At 51.9% G+C, this 13,149-nt stretch overlaps 1 protein-coding gene across 5 annotated transcripts in view; it reads right to left on the bottom strand.

Moving 5' to 3' along the window:
* The window catches only part of SPIRE2 (spire type actin nucleation factor 2), a 33,214-nt gene continuing 21,159 nt past the window's right edge, over positions 1,095–13,149 (bottom strand). For 3 of the 5 annotated variants that reach the window (XM_018061903.1, XM_018061900.1, XM_018061902.1), the window contains exons 5-15: positions 12,938–13,102; positions 12,359–12,445; positions 12,115–12,247; positions 11,862–12,031; positions 10,982–11,171; positions 10,357–10,478; positions 7,593–7,727; positions 7,437–7,504; positions 2,782–2,809; positions 1,961–2,092; positions 1,095–1,770 (exon numbers count right to left, since the gene is read on the bottom strand). In XM_018061903.1, the coding sequence (XP_017917392.1) occupies positions 1,465–1,770; positions 1,961–2,092; positions 2,782–2,809; positions 7,437–7,504; positions 7,593–7,727; positions 10,357–10,478; positions 10,982–11,171; positions 11,862–12,031; positions 12,115–12,247; positions 12,359–12,445; positions 12,938–13,102 (1,536 nt within the window). In that variant the 3' untranslated portion in view covers positions 1,095–1,464. Of the gene's footprint in view, positions 1,771–1,960; positions 2,093–2,781; positions 2,810–7,389; positions 7,505–7,592; positions 7,728–10,356; positions 10,479–10,981; positions 11,172–11,861; positions 12,032–12,114; positions 12,248–12,358; positions 12,446–12,937; positions 13,103–13,149 lie in introns of those variants that run through there. The other 2 variants (XM_018061901.1, XR_001919438.1) reach the window with 2 other exon arrangements.

Raw genomic sequence — 13,149 nt, 5'->3', positions numbered from 1 at the left:
ACTCTGGGCCTGGGTCTCTCCCAGTATTCCCAAAGGCCTGGCCTGAGCTGGAAGATTGGCTGTGAACAGTTCTAGAGCGAGCACCCTCCGTGTCAGGAGGGTGACATTAGGTGAGCAGAGGTGGGGCGGGTTTGCTGGGTGGACACCAGAGTTTGCTTCCCCTGCGTTCAGCAGGAGGCGAACCCGCAGCACCCAGGCTGCAGGAGCACTGGGAACCCTAGACCCTCCCTCCTGACCTCACCTTGGAGCCATGTGGGCCCTCCTGGCTTAGTCCAGCTGTCCCAGGGTGGCTTTCATTTCACAGTATCCCTGTGAGGATTAGAACCCAAGTCTCTCCTTATTGGGAGCATGGACCTGCATGTGTCCCCTGCCTGCTTCCTCACCTGCAGGATTATCTGCCCTTGGGGATGTTATCACCCTTGGAGGTGCTTTCTCCTTGCTGGCTGTGTGACTGGGCACAATTCCTTACCCTCTCTGTGCCAGTTTTCTCCATTTAAAATGGGAATAATACTCCTTGCACAGGAAGTGCTTAGAACAAATCTGGGAACTGGATGTTGTTCCTGGCTGCTCTCTCTGTGTCACTCAGTGTCCCTGGATCGCAGCTGGGGAAAGAAAGCACTTCACCCGAAGGCCCGTCTGCTGCACGTTCTGTCCCTGGGGCCTCCTCAGGCCTTAGAGCCTGGCATCCAGAGGGCCTGGCTGTGCATCTTGGTCTGTTCCCTCACCTCTTTGAGCCTCAGCTTCCTCATCTGTAAGATGGCGTGACCACAGAAGCCCACTGCAGAGCACCTGGGTGGCCACTCACACATTCCCCCAGCTCTGCAGGCCCTAAGTAAGCCCTCTGCCTAGAGAACAGCAGCAGAGATCTGGGGGACGAGGCCGAAGGGTCTCCCTGGCTGGCAGGTGATAGAAAGCAGCTGAGCGGTTGTCACACACGCAGCCCTGCTGGCTGTAAGACCAAGATGGCCAGGTCATGGAGTGACCCTGAGCACCCTTGTGTCATGACGGCCTCCGCCCCTCCGAGCCCAGCCTTTGCCCTCGGAGCACAGGCCCACTGCTGCGACTAGAGAGCTCAGTTCACACCTGACACCGGAGACTGTGAGACCACCTTTATTAGGCCAGGAGTAGCCATGGGTACAATCTACGGAGTGCCTTCCCGTACCAGGACCTCCAGCATCACCAGGGCCCCCGGACCAGCACCACCCCGGCACCTCTGAGTGTGCTGCTTACACCCACCTGCCCCTCCTTGTCTCAGTGAGAAGACCTGCTCCCACCCCACCCAAGGAATCCTGAGAGGAACAGTCTCCCCAGGGAGGGTCCTGGCGTGAGCTCTGGGGGCCAAGGGATGTGAATATAAATATATAGGCTGTGTGTATATATTATATAAACGTATGTATATATGTACATGCACATCAGGAGGACGGGGGTTCTTGTCCCAGGATGGAGACTCGTCCTGGTCCAGGCCTAGCCCAGCTCCTCCCTGGAGGCATGGCCGTCTGGGGGCACCTTGAGAAGCATCTGCCAGGCAGCCCAGGGGCTACAGGTCATCACTTGAGGTCGAGTGTCCAGGTGTTCGGGACATACAGGGACTGGGTCTGGCGGGCACGACGCGGCGTGGTGTTGAGGGCATCCACGCTCCTGCGGCTGGAGTGCACCACATCCGCTACGAAGCCGGTGCAGTCGCTGCAAACGTCCTTCATGACACAGCCGTGGGTGTACATGTGCGGGAACTCCTCCTCCACATTCCGCCACTGCAGCCCTTGCAGCGATCTGGGGCAGGACAGGGCTGTCAGGGGGCTCTGCCCCAGCCTCCATCCCCCACATCCACGCCAGGCAGAGCAAAGTCCACCCCACAAAAGCCCTTCCTCGGGAAGAACTGGGACTCTGGGCTCTGACCACTCTGCCCTCCTTCCCCAGCAGAGAAACCCCCGCCCAGCTCCCGGCCCATCAGGAACATCACCAAGGGCAGCACGCACTGGAAGGCGTCTCTTCTCTGTGTTGGCGTGGTTTTGGCAGTTGACATCCTCTGAGGACTCTCAAAGCCCAGTGTGTAGACGGGGATGTGAGAAAACTTCTTAGAAGGCATCTTCATCTGCAATACAGAGAGACACTCCAGGCACCTCGCTCCCCTGAAAAAGGCCACCTGCCCGGCCAGCAGAGGACCCTGCCTGAGGTCACTGGCTCCCACATGCTCACTGGACGCCCCTTCACGCCTGGTGTTTGAAGGCATGGTTCCCTTGCCTTGTAGAGCAAAGTGTGCCTTTTTAACATGCCAGGTGTAGCCCAGTGGCCTGAACGTAACCATCACATTGAGAGCGGTCATAAAAGGCAAGGGTTTGAAAGTCATGGTGGTAAAAACCTCTCACACAGAGGACTATCTCTGGGATAAAGGAGAGGTGAAGGAGTGACACCCAAATTGCACCTCAGGTGTACACAGACACTACAGGCTGCTGTATCTAAAGCAAGCCCTTCCAAAAACACTTGAGGATTGTGGTGTTGGAAGGAGACTTTAGAGAAGGGTTTCTTGGCACTGGCCTACTAAAACAGAATTTTTTTTTTTAAAAAAAGAACCATCCACAGGGTCTTTCCACTGCAGTCTTGGGCAGTGTAGGAGTGGGTTCTTCCTGGAAGGAGAAGATGAAAGAAGTGACTAGGGAGGGGGGTCATCAGACTCGAGATAGCAGAGCCTCTGTCAACCCCCCACCTCATTCCCAGACAACCCAGCCAGGCTGCAGGACGCTCAGGACACGGGGCCTCGCTCTGACCCCAGGTGGTCCTCACCTTTATGCTACAGGAGTTGCAGACGGCTCTGGAGAGGAAAGAAGAGGGTTAGTAGGGTCAGCTCAAGGGGTCTAGCACGCAGGCCAGGCCAGACTGTTGCCGCCTTCTGCTTGCCCCCTGGCCACATCAGTGTTTTAGTCTGATTTTACTCCCAAATCTTGCTTTTCTTTTTACTTAGCTCCACACCCAAAATACTCCTTCCTTCCAGGCTCTTTCTGGGGACCATGGATCCGCAGTGGAGGGTGCCTGACTTCCCCCACATGAGCACTGCCACAGCCACAGGGCCGTCAGGTGACATGCCCAGCTTTAAGCAGTGAGTAATGTTTATTTCCCATCCATATGTGATTTCAAAAGTACATGCCTTTCTGTTGTAAAAATTCAAACACTAGAGAGAATTTTAGTCATGCGTTCTCTCCTGTATAGCCCATTCTGGAGATGCTCCCTACTAGCACACTTTCCATGCTCCAGATCTAAGCATAAATGAATAAAAACATACATTTAAAATAACAGTAAAATACATGGCATGGGGTATCCTGTGTACTATCCTATCAAGATACACCAGGGTTCTTCTCCACATCAGTGAAACTGTCCAAATTCATTTTTTAAAACAAGGGACCATATACTCTTAGAGGGATGTCCCATACTTAATCTGCCATCAACAAACCTCTGTATTCATTTGACTTGATTTCACTGTGGTCAGGGAACATACTCTGTATGATATGAATCCTTCCACATTTCTGAGACCTGTTTTATGACCCAGAATACAATCATGTTGGTTAATGTTCCATGTGTACTTGACAAGAACGTACATCCCATTGTAAGGACTAGTTTCTGTAAACATCACATAGATTAAGTTGGTGATGGTGTCATTCAAATCTCCTATACCCTTAGTTTTTCATTTCTCTAATTATAACCATGGGTTTAGCTATTTTTCCTTGCCGTTCTGTCAACGTTTTGTTCCATGTATCTTGAATCTCTTGATAGGTACAGAAAGTGTTCAGAATTCTTTCCTTCCTTTATCACCATGAAATGAACTCCTTTAACTCTGGTAATATTCTTTGCTCCATAGTCTACTTTGTATGGTATTAACATACCAACTCAGGCTTTCTTTAGACTACTATTGGCATGAGGTATCTTTCTCCATCCTTCTTCCAATCAATTTGTGTCTTTTATTTAAACTACAGGTCATAGGAATTCCCTGGTGGCCCAGAGGTTAAGACTCCACACTTCCAATGCAGAGGGTGTGCATTTGATCCCTCATAGGGGAACTAAAATCCCACAAGCCGCATGGCACAGCCAAAAAAAAAAATACACGACTTATAGACAGCAGATTGTCTTGCTTTCTTTAATCAATATGGGAAACTCTGTCTTTTAATTGGCTTGTTTAAGCCATTTATGTTTAATGTAATTGTTGATACAGTTGGGTTTAAGTCTGTCATCTTGGGATTTGTTTTCTTTCTGTCGTGTTTGTTCTTTTTTCCTTCTTCTGATTTCTGTATTGAGTATTTTTTTTATGATTCCATTTTATTGCGTTGGCCAAAAAGTTTATTTGGAAAAACGCAAATGAACTTTTCAGCCAATCCAGTATATTCTTTTTGACTTAAAGGCTAATTCAATGGTTGTGTTTGGGCTCACAGGATCATCTCTAACTTATCACAGTTTTCCTTCTAGTCATATTTTACCATCTAATGTACAGTATAAAAAACTTATAACAGCATATTTCTGATCCTCACCTTCAGTCTTAATGATATTGTTAGGATATTTTTACTTATACATCTGTTAGAAGCCCCCAAATACATTTTTTATTACTTTTTTGCATTCCTAATAAACTCTGTTTGGATGGCAGACTGAATTTCACCTTGCTGGGTGCTACATATTGGTTTACCGTTTGTTTTTTTCTCATCTGTTTATTTTTGGCTGTGCTGGGTCTTCACTGCCGGCTGGGCTTTTCTCCAGTGCAGAGAGTGGGGGCGCACTCTAGTTTCGGTGCACAGGCTTTTCGTTGCAGCGGCTTCTGCTCTTGTGGAGCCCAGGCTCGAGGGTACGTGGGCTTCGGGAGTTGCAGCTCCCAGGCTCTAGAGTCCAGGCTCAGTAGCTGTGGCACATGGGCTTGGTCGTTGTGTGGCAAGTGGGATCCTCCCAGATCAGGGATCAAACCCATGTCTCCTGCATTGGCAGGCAGATCCCTTACCAGTAAGTCATCAGGGAAGCACCGGTTTCCCTTTCAAGGAGGCATAGGAAGAGAATCTTTTATGTTAGGAGACTTACATTTTAGTAGCTACTGTTCCTAGTGCTCTTATTCCTTTGTGTACATTCACATCTCCATCTGGCATCATTTTAATTTTATGCAGCAGGCCTCATTTACCATTTGTCCCAGTATGGGTCTGCAGGTGGCTTTCGTATTTCTCGAAGTGTCTTTACTTTTGCCTTTATTTTTGACACAAATATTCTTGTACAGAATTCTAGATTGACCACTTTTTTCTTCTTTCAGTACTTTAAAGATGTTATTCCACTGACATCCTGCTTGTGGTGTTTCGATGAGAAATCTGCAGTCATCTTTATCTTTCTCTATACACAACATGTCTTTTATTTGCTGACTGAAGTTAGGAATTTCTGTCTTTTTTAAAAGGAATTTTTCTTTATCATTGGTTTTATCACTGATCAATTTGATTGTTTAGTTTTGGTGTGATTTTATTCATGTTTCTTGTGCTTGGGGTTCACTAAGTTTCTTGTGGGTTTACACTTTTCATCAAATTTGGAAAACCTTTTTAGCCATTATTTATTCAAATACTTTTTCTGCCCCCACATCTTTAGGGACTTTCTTTACAGCTGTATTAGGCTTCTTAATGTTACCCCACAGCTTGCCAATGCCATTTTCATTTTTAATTCTTTTTTTTCTATGTGTTTTATTTCAGATAGTTTCTACTGCTGTGTCTTCAAGTTAACTAATCTTTTCTTCTGCACATTACTCTAAATGTCTAATCTGCTATATATCATCCAGTGTAATTTTTTTCATCTCATACATTTCAGGTCTAGACGTTTGTCACTTCTTTATATCTTCCATGTCTTTAACTTTTCAAGGTATAAAATGCAGTTCAAAATTGTTAATGTCCTTATCTGCTAATCCTATAATCTGAGTCAGTTCTCCATGATTTGATTGGTTTTTCTCACTATGGGTCATGTTTTCCTGCTTCTTGACATGCCTGATAATCTGCAACTGGATGACAGGCGTTTTATCTGGCTTGATGCTGGCTATTTTTTTACTCCTATTCTTGAGTTTTATGGGCTTCCCTGATAGCTCAGTTGGTAGAGAATCCACCTGCAATGCAGGAGATCCAGGTTCAATTCCTGGGTCGGGAAGATCTGCTGGAGAAGGGATAGGCTACCCACTCCAGTATTCTTGGGCATCCTTGTGGCTCAGCTGGTAAAGACTCTGCCTGCAATGCGGGGAGACCTGGGTTTGAACCCTGGATTGGGAAGATCCCCTGGAGAAGGGAAAGGCTACCCACTCCAGTATTATGGCCTAGAGAATTCCATGTATAGTACACAGGGTCACAAAGAGTTGGACACAACTGAGCGAATATATGTAGACACATAGACTTGAGTTTTGTTCTAGGAAGCAGTTAAGATCCTTGGGAATAGTTTGGTCTTTTCTGGTCTGACTTTGATTTGTTAGTTCTGGAGCAGCACTCGGTCTGCTGCTGCTGCTAAGTCGCTTCAGTCGTGTCCGACTCTGTGCGACCCCATAGACGGCAGCCCACCAGGCTCCCCCGTCCCTGGGATTCTCCAGGCAAGAACACTGGAGTGGGTCGCCATTTCCTTCTCCAGTGCATGAAAGTGAAAAGTGAAAGTGAAGTCGCTCAGTTGTGGGGGCGCTTATTTCTGGTAGTGAGGCAAGACCTTTCTGTGATTCACTCAGCAGCCCGTGAGTCACAACTTGCCACCTTGGTTGGTGGGAACAGACACTATTCCTGGTACTGCTCCTTTAAATCTGTAGGACAGGGTCAGTAAACTTTTCCTTTAAAAGCTCAGATAGTCAACATTTTAGATGTGACTAAATGAATAATAAACAAGTGGGTGTGACTGTGTTGTAATAAACTTTATTTCTAAAATAGGCAGTGGGCCAGGTTTCCACACCCTCAGTACTTTCCTTTATGTATGTGCTGATCAGAACTCTGAATATGCAAGGAGGACCTTGTGAAGGTCTCTGAGACCTGCTTCCTGGAGAATCCTCTCCCCTGTGGAGATCTGTACTGTGAACTCTAGCTGCCCGGGTACCCCTGTTCTCAGCTGAACAGGCCTAAGTCCAGAGCTGAGGCAGTCGTAGGACAGAGCTTACCCTGTCTGCTTTCTGGTACTTGCTTCATACCTGATTGGTTCTTGAGAACTAATGTTTCACGTTTTTGCATCTTTTTTTTTTTTTTTTTTGGCCGTTTCCTGTGGAAAATGCCTGTTCTGCTTCCTATTACCCAATCTTGGATGAAAGTGGGGGTCCCTCGGTTGTTAAATTGAAAATTTTGTTCCTTGGTTGCAGTGGTCACCGTGCCTGATGGAACATGCCCCGAACCACAGGAAGCCCTACTGGACAGAAAGCGAGAGGCTTCCTACCTCCTTCCCCTGTGAATTCACAGCCAAGGTGCGTACAGAAGGCTCACCTCTTGCAAAAGAGACAGGAGGGTGGCCATGACAACAGCGGGAACTTGGCTCGGCAGCAGCAGCAAATCTGTGAGGAGAGCCTGGTTGGAGCCCAGTGTTGTCCCAAACTCGCCAGGCCCAGCCCTGCCCACACCTACCCCCACCCAGCTCCTCACCTTCCCCTTCTTCAGGCTGCTGAAGAGCTCCTTGTTCTGCAGGAACTTCTCCATCTCTGCCTTCACCAGCACACGGCGCACGTCCATCACCTCCTCCACCGTCAGAGCCAGGCTTTCCACGGGGTGGCTGAACTCCTAGGGCAGGAGGCCTGAGGCATTGGTCTCAGGCTCTCAGGCCGTCTCCACAAGTTCCCCACTTCCCTGAGGACTTGGTATCTTCCTGGCCTCAGTCCAGGCAAGCTCCCCAAAACGCCCATGCCTTGAGGCTGTACTGCTCCTGGGACACTCCTACAGGCAGCTCTCTGACCTGGGCCCAACAACTCAACTGGCAGCCAGCCCCTCGATGACCTCATTGCTCACATAACCCTTCAGCACATCCCACCTTTGTTCATGATGCTACCCAGACCTGAACCATCTGCCTCCAACCTTGTTGCTCACCTGAAAACAACCCAGGACAATCAAAGTCACCCAGAGTCCCCAGGCCCACTGCCTCCCTCCTGCTCCCCGCCTCACTCCTCCTGGAACCCCAACACCACCACGCCCCCTTCTGCCCCCAGCCTCCTGGAACCCCCAACCACCATACTCCCTCCTCCTTCCCAGTGCTAACCATCCGCTGCCACTCTGGGTCTGTTAGTCAGTTGGATGCTCCTGTCCACCTTGTCATAACCGCCTGGCCCTTTGGGCTGTCATGGTGAATATACCCTGTTCTGCCCCAGGAGAACAATCCTGTGTTCTTAGCACAGAATTTGACTTCTCAAAGGGTCACTTCCTCTTTTATGAAGTAGGGTATTTCAGCTCCACTAAGAAGATGCAGTGTCTGGCACCAGAATCAAAATGTTAGCTACTAAGACAAGGTGGCATGGGAGGCACCAGAGGATGTGGAAGTGGATGGTGTTTATGGTCAGATTTTCTCCTATTTACACTTGTTGGTCAGCTGCTACTGTCTGGCACTGGGTGAATCTGGGACCTTGCGTTCTCTCCTCTCACCTAAAGCATCCAGGTCTCCGGGCTTCTGACTAGTGTTTCCTGTAGCCTGGTGGTGCTGTTTATATGTGAACAATTTCCCTCTAAACTTACAGATGTTACACTCACTGTACACATTGCTAAGAGATCTCAAGTTGGGTGCTCAGTAGATTGGGTTGAGGCAAGGTCATCGCAGTTCACGGGTTTGATAGCCAAGCCTCTTGGAAAGCTCTCGAGTCCTGAGCTGGAGAAAGACTTACGAGACTTGCTATTAAACACATGTCCCCTGATTGCTCAACATCCTTCCCTTCAAGAGGTGGTCCTGGGACTTCCCTGGTGGCCCAGAGGTTAAGAATCCACCTGCCAATGCAGGGAACAAGGCTTTGATCCTGGGTCCAGGAAGATCCCACATGCCACAGAGCCACTATGCCCATGTGCTGCAACTAATGAGCCGCCCTCTGCAATTACTAGAGCTTGTGTTCTACAGCACAAGAAGCCACTGCAGTGAGAAGCCCTTACACCATAGCTAGAGAGTGGCCTCTGCTCGCTGCAACTAGAAAAAGCTGGCATGCAGCAACAGAGACCCAGTATAGCCAAAAATAAGTAAAATAAAAAATAATAACATCTTTAATAAAGAATCCATCTTTAAAAAAAGGGGACAAGCCACAGGGCAACGAAGCCCTCATATCACGACTACTGGGCCCACTACTGTGCTCTGGAGCCTGCCCCACGACTAGAGATGCCATGTGCCGCAAGGAAAGAGCTCCGCATGATGCAAGGAGGATCCCAAGGGCAGCAACCAAGACCCCACACAGCCAGATAAATAAGATGTAGTTCCCTAAGTAGGACCGAGTGACTGACTTGTATGGAATGAATAAGGAGGAATTGACAGTGTCAGTCCCAAGAATGCGTCATAAAGACACTGGCTTCCTTCTGCTTCTCAGATGGCTCACTCAGGGGAGCCACCTCCTGAGGGTGCTTCACCTGGGACGAGCTGGGGCCCTGCCCAGAGCCGGGGGAGGAGTTTCCTAGGAAGGGTCCTCCAGCCCAGGTCAAGCCTCCAGGTGAGACGCAGCCCTGCCACTGCAGCCCCATGGAGGCCACTTCCGGGCTCTGGACCCAGAGAAATGATGAGATGGTAACTGTGTGCTGTTGCAGCTGCTAAGTGAGGGGTGATTTTCTAGGTGGTCAGATACCTAATACAGGGCTCAGAGGGTAAAGCATGCCCTTCAGTTGGGGAGTATTACAGTGACATGACCTTGACTTTTCAAAGCCTTTGAACATCTGTTCTCACTTGAGCCTCTCAGTAAAACCTCAATGAAGCAATAATGACAGCCACCCTCTGGATCCCCCTCCACATGCCAGCAAGGTGCCCTGTGGCCCTGCAGGCACTCCATTCAGCTCAGGTCCAAGTGGGAGCCTCAAGTGGGGTCCAAGTGGGAAGCCTTAGTTCCTCATGATTACAGGTCAGACAGAATTCACAGGAGAGGGAACTGTGGCACAGAGAGAGAAGGGCCCGGAGCCAGAGTTAAGACCCGAGAAAGTGCTGTCCAGTGTCAGCATGCTGCCTTCTCATGTGCCCTGACCCTGAGAGATGGGACTAGGCTGTGCCCTTAGCAAGGTCCTTCTCTGGCCTGGGCTGCAGTGCCCAGAAGGCCCAGGAGGCGGCAGCAAAGACCAACCTCCCCAGGCATCCACTGAGAGGGCCCCCACCACTCCTGAGCCTGAAAGGGGCACTCCCCATCCCCACTCACTGCCCCTGACCCTGGCCACCCTGCCCCACAGCGCTTCTGTCACTCACCAGCCACAGGTGACTGGCGTCCGGGCCCGCGGAGGCCCCCTGCCTGTCCTCGACTGAGCTCACGTCACTGCGTGGTAGGGAGCTGGGGTCAGGCTGGGACTGGACACTGACAGGGAGGGAACCTGGTGGAAGAGACAGGGGCTGTCAGGACAACCCGCAGCAGCTCTGGGCCGCAGGGCTTTGCTAGGCACGAAGAGGCAGTGGGCGGGATGGCAACCCCAGGCCTCAGCACTGCGGGACCAGCTAACCTAGAGTGGCCGGCTGACCGACGGGAAGGGACGGGGCTGTGACAAACCCCAGGGGACTAGTCCAGTCCAGAGTGGTGTGCATGCTCTCTGGGCCCCTTTCCCACTGACAGGAAAGAAAAAGATTAGAACAGTCTGTCAATCCATCCATTGGTCCAGCTGTCTTTCTACAGACCAATATGGCAAAGTTAACATCTCTAGGTAAAAGAATTGTGGGGATTTTTCTGAAGTTTTACACTGGATATGGATTACTACTTTAGCAGAGTTTTAAAAGGTGGAGTGTGGCTGCTTGAAGTGATAAATGTCCCTCCGGCAGTGTAAGCTCCATCTGGAGCAGCAGGACCTGCAGGAAGGCGTCCAGGGAGGGAGGGGCCACGTACCCGGCTCCAGGGGGCTCGGCCTCCAGGACTGCATGCTGCCCGCTCGCGGCCGGGACAACTCCAGGCCTCCGGGGGGCTGAGGGGCCTGCTGCAGACCAGAGGTCACCTCACTCCGGAGCTGCGCCAGGTCGTGCTCAGAGAAAGAACGATCTCGCTTCAGCGTCCCTTCTCCACACGGTGACTCTTCCTCCTGTGGACACATCAGCCCACCCTGTCCACCCTCCTGTGGACAGTCCAGTCTAGCATCACTAGACCGCTCTGCCCCAGTGCCTCCTGCCTGTCCCTGGACCAAGGCGTGGGGTGCACAAGCTGACCGCTATGCACTACCCCAGCCAGGGGAGACGCGTGCTTCAGAAGCCAGCCCCTGCCCTGAGGTCCCTGGAAAGTCCTGGAGATGACAGGCCTGGGGTCACGTGGGGTCACATGGAGACAGCCCCCAGCCCAGTCGCCAGGGTCAGAGGGCAATGCAGCCAGGGTGGGGAGTCACGCTGGGACCTGTAGGCTTTGCACCTCCAAGTGCGGCTGCCCAGCCCAGGAGGACGTGGCTCTCCATTTCATCCTTTTATGTGCTGAGGCAACAGAGGCTCAAGGCCACTGTCTCAGTCACCCTTGTGAGTGACCAAGATGGGAGAGGGTGCCTGAGCCCCGCCAGGCTTGTCCCCAGGGCAGACCCAGCCCCACAGCAGGACACAGCTTCACAGCAGGGTGCAGACAGGACCCCGAGCATAGGGCCCACAGCTGGATGCTGCACCCTGGCTGTGTTCTGTTCTCTAGAACCTCCTTCTCTCCCCTACTTCTCCTCCCTCCCCTCCTCATCCCTCCTCCCCTGCCCCACTTCCTCCTCATGTCAGTCTCTCTTCAGGAACCTGCGGGCTCTGACCTCAGAAGTGTTCATCTCTTCCATCTCAGCCAACGTAGGGGCCTTGAGCAGGACCCGGGGCCTCGGGCGCTGGGCGCTGCTCCCGACATCCGAGACGGACAGGTTGATGCAGGAAGTGGATTTGACGTCCCCAGAGCAGGCGTTGAGGATGCAGGGCAGAGAGCCGAACCCTGGGGGAGGCAGGAGGTGAGGCAGGATGGACAGGACAGTGCGGGGGAAGACGAGGTGCAGGGGAGGGGTGTCCCGTGCTCACCCCGCTCGCCCCGGCCGTCCCAGCGCCTGCTCTCCACAGGGCGTAGCCTGCGTTCCTGCTTGATCTCCTCCAGGATCTTCTCGTGCAGAGTTCTCTGCTTCTGAGGTAAGGGGCGAAGCCTTCTCTCTGAGACCTGCAGGGGGTTTAGCAGCACCAGGTGGGGGGCCAGCTCCCTGGAGGCCCCGCGTGCTCTGGCAGGCAGCGTCCCAGAACCAAGCTTCCGGATGCCCCGAGGGGCTGGTACCTGCTTCAGTGGAGGCCGGGAGCGGATGAAGTCCAGGATGAGTTCATGAGCATCTTTCTTCACTCTGGGAGGGATGTCCCCGTCAACCTGTGGGAGAGAGGGAGGGCAGCAAGGCTAAGGGGCCGTCTGCTTGGGCCGCAGCCATGACGGGTTCACCCAGCCTCCCCCTCAGTGGCTGTGTGTCTGTGGCCTTCAAGACCTGACCACCAGCTTTCCCTGCATCTCAGATTCTGTATGTTGAAACGCGGGTCAGTGGCTTTACCTCACAGGGTCTTCGTAAGAGTGAGATTAACTCACACGTTTAGATTCTCAGAGCAATGCTGGCACACCACGAGGCCCTGTGAGAGTTAAGTGGGACAATCCCACAGCCTCAGCTCCCGCCCCTGGTCCCCTTCTCCCTGCCAATGTCACACTATGTCCCTGAAAGGACCACGAGGTATATGACTCGAGGCCACATTGCCCATTCCCACTGGACTCCCTGGTTCAGTGACCAGCGCACCAAGCAGGGGCGCCGGCAGGCAGAGGGGCCTGAACATGCGACCTCTTTAACCCGGCCCGCTATGACCTTGAGTGGCTCACCATGACCTTGCGCAGTTTGTAGTTCCTGGCACGGATGTCCTGCATGAGCATCTCGAAGGGGGTGAGCTGGAACTCTGTGGGCAGGGGGTTGAACTCCTGCTCCTGCACCTTCTTCAGCTTCACCCCATGGCGGAGCTCCCGCATGAGCTGGACCCAGAGTCGGGCCTAGGCCCACGAGAAGAGGGAAATGGCCCTTAGCCCTGGGCGGGGCT

This window comes from Capra hircus, chromosome 18 (assembly GCF_001704415.2).
Source record: "Capra hircus breed San Clemente chromosome 18, ASM170441v1, whole genome shotgun sequence".
Lineage (NCBI taxonomy): Eukaryota > Metazoa > Chordata > Mammalia > Artiodactyla > Bovidae > Capra > Capra hircus.
Note: the sequence above shows the minus strand (reverse complement) of the source record. Positions and strands in the feature narration are given on the sequence as shown.